Source organism: Talpa europaea (assembly GCF_964194135.1).
Source record: "Talpa europaea genome assembly, chromosome: 5".
NCBI lineage: Eukaryota > Metazoa > Chordata > Mammalia > Eulipotyphla > Talpidae > Talpa > Talpa europaea.
The window spans coordinates 45,407,529-45,414,762 of record NC_140071.1 but is presented as its reverse complement, the minus strand read 5'-3'; the positions used below and the strand labels follow the sequence as shown (position 1 = coordinate 45,414,762).

The following is a 7,234-nucleotide window of genomic DNA, read 5'->3' as shown; positions in this document are numbered from 1 at the left end:
AGTACAGTGTTTTCCTTTTTCCCCAGATTCATTTAGCATTCAATTTGATGTTATTTAAAGTGCATTGCCAAGCTAAAATACAAGTTTCCTAATTAAAAAAAATAGAGATTGTAGAAAGTTTCTTTTGTTTTAGGAGTCTTCTTCATACCTCTTAATGGCATTTTCTTTTTGCCTCCACAACACTTAGTATAAGAGACTACTGCAACAATCACATGACTTTGGACACAAAGCATGTTAGGGTGATAATCGTTGTAAAGAATTACTTTCTTCTTCTGCTGGAGTCAGTTTAAGTGTTGGCAGTTTCCGAGGAGGAAGCTGAGGGCTTTGACGAAGATTATCATCCATCTATAGAAAACACAAAAGATACCTGTGACTAATGGCTATGGTACCACTTGTGGATTGAGACTGCCCACCCAAACTAGCCTAAAAGAGTACAGAACCATTTGTTTCTGGATTGCTAGAGAAACCTTTTATTTGCAAATAATTTCTCAAGAATTCTAAATGTCATACCTCAAATACCAGCTGACTCAGTGTATGTATAAAAGCAACATGGCTCATCTTTGACACCGTCTGCTGAACTCAACCACAGCATGACTTGGTTTAAGAGTACTTCTAATAGTATGTGTAAAAGCAATACTTCTGTTACATTAAGTGCTACAGTTTACAAAGCCTGTCTACCTGCTCTGGACAAAATACTTCATTTGACTTTCCCAACAAACTTGTGAAGAAAAAAAGGCAGACACAATCATTCCTTATTTCTAACATCATTCATAAGTGAGATGGTTACTAACTACCAAACACATGCTGAAACCAATTTCTAGGATTGAAATTCTCTCTCTACCTCTTACCAGTTAAATCACCTTCGGCAGGTGATATAGGGTACTCTCAATGCTTCAATTTCCTCAACTATAAAATACAAATGATAGAGTACCTGCATACAGAGGTGTTGTGAAGATTAAATGAATGAACTCATATCAAGCCCATGCAACACAGTTACTTAGTGTTATTGTATTAAGCTACCTTTGTTTACGAAAGAATGAAGTATTTTTCACTGTATAAGAGAAAAAAGTTACCAGATATTTGGGGAAAAAATGTGTAACTCTTGTGTATTTTTCCAGCTAGAATCACCCTTGAAATTTCCATTGTTGGTTCTCGCCTTTACCCAATTCCTCAATATATCTCTCACCAAATGAAAACTCCAAAGTGGCAAAATTATCCACAGTGATGAAAAATTATAGACGACATTTAGAACAGAAAAACAGGAAGGAGAAAAAAATAAAACAGTACACGTGGAAGAAAGAAAAAGATATGGTACTGTTCACAAAGAAAGATAAGCACACATGCTTACAATCTGAAATAGTGTTAACCTTCGGAGAAGCAGACAAGCAAGCAAGAACCATTTTTGCTTTGTCTTTTGGTTCTCCTAGCTAGAAAAATACTAATTGTGTAAATCCAGTACCATAATTAGATCTTTCCCCAATGCAATCAAGCCACTATTGGCTTCAAAGCACTCAATTATATACAACTTTGTAAATTTGTATTTAAACAGCTTTCTGAAAAATAAACTCTTAAAGAAAAAACTAAGAGGGTAAAGTTAATGCATAACCCAAGTTATAATAGTTATAAAAAGAAAAATACTAAACTACTATAAAATGATTGAAGTAACCTTGACCTTTTCAATCAAGTTGGATTCCTTATTTACGAGTTGTGTGAGTTTCTGCAGATTTGCATCTACTGTCTCTTGTCCAGCAGGAGAGATGCCTAAGAAGCCAGGACAGAAATCAGAAAGACAGGAAAATTTGAAAGCTTTTAAAACTGTTTAGATTAAAAGTATTTTGAGTCTATCCACCCTCTGAAGTGCCCCACACTCAAGAGAAAAAACATTCTGGTTCAAAGGCAAAATTAAGAGGGATAGAAATGCTCCAAAGTCAAACGCTAAGACAAAAGGACTAAGTTTGTCCACCAGACACTGTTAGCCAAGTGCTTGCCATGAGCCAAAATAATTAGTAGAAGAGCACAGCAGTACTCATTTTCTTCTCAAACTGAAGTTGTACTTCTCACCAATTTTAAATAGGTCTTTATTTAAAACTATTTGAATAACTTTCTAAGGCAGTGACTCTGAAACAGCTATACACCAGGCATCCAAAGTATTTGAAAAGACTTAAAAAATACATATTCTTGAGGTCTATGCCTAAGATCTTTTTTTAATAATTTAATTTTTTTTATTTTTTACATCATTGTTCTTTTTTTTTTTTTTGGGACCCTCGCCGGCGGCCGGGGAACAAACTGGCACCACAGAGGCTGTGGGCAGCCCAGCAGCCCAGCGCTCAACCGCTGCGCCACCAGGGGAGGCCCTCATTGTTCATTTTTTAAATAATATTTGCTTTTCCTAAGAGATTTTTATTCAGTAAATGTGAAATAGGACCCAAGATTTTGTATTAGTTGTGTGGTCAAGTTTACTAACCCCTCCTTAAATATAAAACACATTATCTACTCTAAGAAATAAACTGTGCCTAAGCTAGCTTTCCTTTTTAACTTCTGTTTCCGCCAATTCTCCTAGTCCAAATTTAGCATCCCAATCACTTAAGCACAAGGCCCCATGCTCCCAAAGAATCATATCCTAAGGGGCAGGTGCCCTCTGTTTACTATACCTCAGTCTGCTGCAATCAGTTTTCAAGTAGTGGAATCATGGGAGTGTACCTCACCAAAATCAATCTGCTGCTGATTTCTGTTCACGCAGGAAAATGCTAGAAGCAACATTTAAAGTAATTGCCCATTTGCATTAGGATAAATACCATCTTTCAGCAAGGACTCGATAAATACCATTGGTTTGTTTTAGAAGAAAATGACCCACTTCAAAGGGGCAATATTTAAAGAACAAGAAATAGGAAATGTATAAAATCCAGAAGAATAAACAAAAGACAAATATCTATTTCTCCATTTAAATATGAACATTTGAGAATAAAAGTAAGTTGGAAAAATGCAACTTTTTGGAGTGCTACAAACTGGCATTTAAAGACAATATCCATGCTTCTTTAATCTATAATGATTTTACTTATACATAGGAGAATATGCAATACTGTATGGAAACAAACATTAATTGAAGAACAACAGGCTTACCTCCAAGACTATGCCTAAAATAACTGCTTAAGATGTCATCACAAAAGCGACACAGGTTGGAGAGCTGTTTCAAATGTTCTTGTAACTGAACTTTGGGAAAGTGTACTTTATAAAGAGGTGCAAGAAAACCAAAAACATAGGCATCCAAAGTAGAAGGCCTAAAAAAAATTAGGATTTTTTTAAAGCACTTAAGAAAAATATTAATTTGCAATTATGATACAACTAGTTTACTGTAACAATTATTTTATTTGGAAGAAAATTAAGTTGTAAATTAAAGATTCATTTTTACTCATACATGTTATGTAGAGATTGGAGACAAGGTGGGAATAGTCAGATGTTTTAAATTCACACGTATAGCATGCTAAGTCCATGTTTGTTTACCACTGACTAAGTTTCCTATAGTAAAAGCCCATTCAGCCTTTTTTTTTAGTGAAAAATTCCTTTGGGTGGCAGAGAGGCAAACAAATTTTCTTTAAATAACTGCTCGCTGACTATATGCACACAAAACATAAAAATGATTTTTATGTACTCACGTATCCCCAAAGAAAAACTGAGATGTTCCCAATCTATTTGACAGAAGATTTAGGCACTCCTTGGCATCTCTGTATATCTAATAAGAATGAAATTATATCTCAAAGGTAGAAAAGATGCCCTACAACTCCTTTTTAGGCAGGTATCTAAAGGTTAGTTCATCTCTGCTACCACTCTTGTCCCTGTGCACCCTTGTCTGAAAGTAATTCCATCATACCTGTGCTTCTACTTCTCGAAGCTGGTAGAGGGGAGGCGCACCTCTGGTCAGGAGAATCCTGTTAAGTGCTCCCTTAGACATTCTTCCAGGCAGGATCAAACTCAAGGGAAAAGGAATTCGTGAAGCAAACCATGGCTTTGTCACAGTGAAGTAATTATCATTCTCAACCCAAAACGTGTGAAGCTGAAGAGGTGGGAAAAAACAGGGATGTTCTTTTATTTAAAAAAGGTATCACTAAATGTTAGACAAATGTTCCAGTAAGAATCACTCAAGAATAAAACAAGATTTTAAATGTGTATTATTGGCTGCTATATCCTATTCACCCAGAATAAGCCCTGGCACGTAGTAGGTGCTCAATAAATATTTAATGAATGACAGAATTATAGTTCACCCAATTTGAATACATGGAGCAACAAACTCCACCCTCTACAAAGAATTTTTATTTCCAACATGATATTACACTTAATAGTTTCACATACTACTTAAATGTTTAATAGAATAGAGTTTCACAGTAATAAGATTCAAGATTAATATATAAATGAAATTTCCTGTCTTAAACCCTCTTATTTTTCTTCTAAACAGTCATTTTCAACTATGTCATTAAAATTTTGTAATATTCACCAATGCTCACCACTGCAGGAAGAAGTTTCTCTTCAAGGAGAGCAATGTAAGCCAGTGTATCTGCCCCTTGTTTTGCTGAGAGTTCATAATCAGCATTATATTTCTGTTAAAAAATATAAAACAAAACCCTCAAATGTCAAGAGTATCCCCAAAAAGTAAAGCCAAATAAATTAGGATTCCTATAATTCCTCATAATTGGCAAACATGATATTATAAGGGGGGTGGTGAGAAATACAAAATCAGTGACAAAGTCTGCCTAAGCAAATGAAGTTCTTAGCAAATAGCATGCATACAGTAAGGTCAATAAATGTAAGTTACGATTTTTTAACTGTTATTATTTCAATGCATGGCATGTAGTACAAACTTAATAAATAAAAGCTATTATTTTCGTTAATAAAGGAAAGGTTAAATTGCTTGCATTTTTCCCCCTTGAACAAAGGAAGAAAACCTTCCAACTTAAAAAAAATTCCAAATTTTGTGGACATGATTCATTTTCTTTAAAGTATTGGCAAAATCAATTATAACTTTTCCATTTATATAAATCTCACATGTTTAAACATTTTGGATACACCATATAAATTTTTACTGTTCAAACATTTTTGATACATTATCTCAGGAAACATTTAACTGCAACCATCACTTTTAAAAAATAGTTGCTAGTTGATGGGAACTCTGATGTCATACTCAGTACAAAATGTGTAGCACCTATGTAACTGAAGTGGCAATCATACCAATATAGTAGTAGTGCAGATGGCTAAACTGAATCTGCTTATAGCTAAGCTTCAATAAATAAAAAATTGACTATACCTCACCACATGACTTTCGATTCACAGTAAAATTGGTGCTTTAGAGCAGTGATTCTCCAGTCTTTTCTTATTTTTTAAAGAATCTGCTGTACTTTATTCCACATCATGTGACAAGAAAACAACAGTGACAGCTGACAAACCACTCAACTTTCATAATACAGGACAATTACAACTGGTTACAAATATTCAACATGTATTATTATTATTCCATTTTTTCAAGTCTTTTTAAAAATCAAACTCCAGGTACCTCCAATTATCAAATGAGTCAGCAAAAAATTCTCAAAACCTTTCAATGTGTTTTTTAAATAACATGCAGAGATTAACATTTACTGGTTCAATAGAAACCACCCACCTGTTTTCTTAAAAAGTTTAGTATTTTTGCCGGTTGACAAACAATGTTGTCTTCAGTTGTCAAAATTGGTACATCTCCTATAATCAAAAAACAGTTTACATACAAGGAAACATTTCTCTTTCCTCTGAAGAGAATCCAATACCCTAAAAACAATACCAAATGCATGTCTGGAGGGGGAAAATGAGTAAGCTCATCTTAGTTTTTAGCAGTTTTACAAACAGTTCTAGAGAACACTTTCATTCTCATAATTTGGCTTGCACTTTAAAATATTACTCAGAATGCCAAATCATAAGTAACACACAGCCAAGGTCAGGGTAAGAAGAAACTAAAGCCCCAAGGTACTCCATGGCTATAAGTAGGGAGGGGAAAGAAAGAAAAGGATGTTTAAAACTTTAAACTGTACCTCTTGAACCTCTCCAGGTGTTATCAATGACATTGACTTTTAAGGGTGCACCAGAAAATTTGGCATAAGCCTGAAACAAGAGTTTGCAATAAAACATTTTAGACAAGAGTACGCAAGCAAATCTGCAAAGCAGCTTTATTTCACAGCCCGCTTCCCTAAAGGCGGAATCGCCTGGAATTGGGGCCGCATCTCCCGCGATTTGTAGGCAGTAGGGTGCACACTGCGGCTATCCGGCTTTCGAGGACACTGTTCCTCAGAGTCGGAGGGATGATGCGGGGCGACGCGCGCGCGCCCCCTACTTAAGGCTTTCACTGTACTACTCAGACAGCTTTGCAAGACTGAGGAAACTCGGAGCCATGCGGGGCAGCCATGACTCTGCCTCCAGGCGTCGGCGGAGTCACAGGCCAAGTTGTGACTTGTCGCCAGGAGGGAGTCCAGGATGCTGCAGCTAGCAATGCCCCAGCGAGCCTCGGCCCCGCAACGCCAGGGGAAACCAAGGCAAGACGCCTGAACCCGGCTCAGACAACCTCGCGCTCTGGCCCCGCCCCTTCTCTCCCGCACCCTGGCCCGCGAGACAGCCTCACCATCACCACTAGGGACTCGCTGTGCACCGATGGGAGCCCCCAGCCGCCTCCCCAGCAACTGAGCTCCAAGGGGGCCGCCATCTTGCCAGAGCTGACCTTTGCTGTCCCGGAAGTACTTTTGCCACCCAATTTCCGGCACGTGAAAATAAGGGGGCGGGGCGAGACAAGGGAAGGGTACTTTTGGGCTCTGGAGCGACGCGGAAAAAGCACCAATGGAGGGGGTAAAAGCTACCTTAGAGCCAGCTTGGCGTGGAGGTTGAGTTCTACTCTTTAAGTTAGACAAACCTGCCAGTCATTTCTCAAGTATTTATTGGATGCCAACTGTGTCCTGAACTCTTTGAACATTATTACCCTGGGCTTCAACCAGTCCATTTGTACAATAGGAATGACAATTTATTTACAAAATTTTTGAGTGCTTAAAATTGTGACATGAGGGGAAGGAATGTAGCATACCATAGACACTACATAATTGTTGGACCCCTTCCCCCTTTTATTTGGCCTTTGCCACTTTCTACTCTCAATCTCAATTATGTCACCCTCATGTTCATGTGTTCCACCCTCTTTAAAAAAAAAAAAAAACCTATTTCTGGAATTAGTCCA

The 7,234-nt window shown here is 37.2% G+C and overlaps 1 protein-coding gene across 1 annotated transcript; it reads right to left on the bottom strand.

The window, feature by feature from the left end:
- Positions 1-234: 234 nt before the first annotated feature.
- On the bottom strand, positions 235-6,748 carry MTX3 (metaxin 3; the record flags this gene model as incomplete). The annotated part of the gene is made up of 9 exons (XM_084233344.1): positions 6,635-6,748; positions 6,051-6,120; positions 5,648-5,724; positions 4,500-4,592; positions 3,869-4,051; positions 3,654-3,730; positions 3,121-3,278; positions 1,673-1,761; positions 235-345 (listed from the first exon to the last, which is right to left on the bottom strand). The coding sequence occupies exons 1-9, from the start codon at positions 6,713-6,715 to the stop codon at positions 235-237; spliced, it is 939 nt and encodes a 312-aa protein (XP_084089470.1). The 5' UTR covers positions 6,716-6,748.
- Positions 6,749-7,234: the final 486 nt, after the last annotated feature.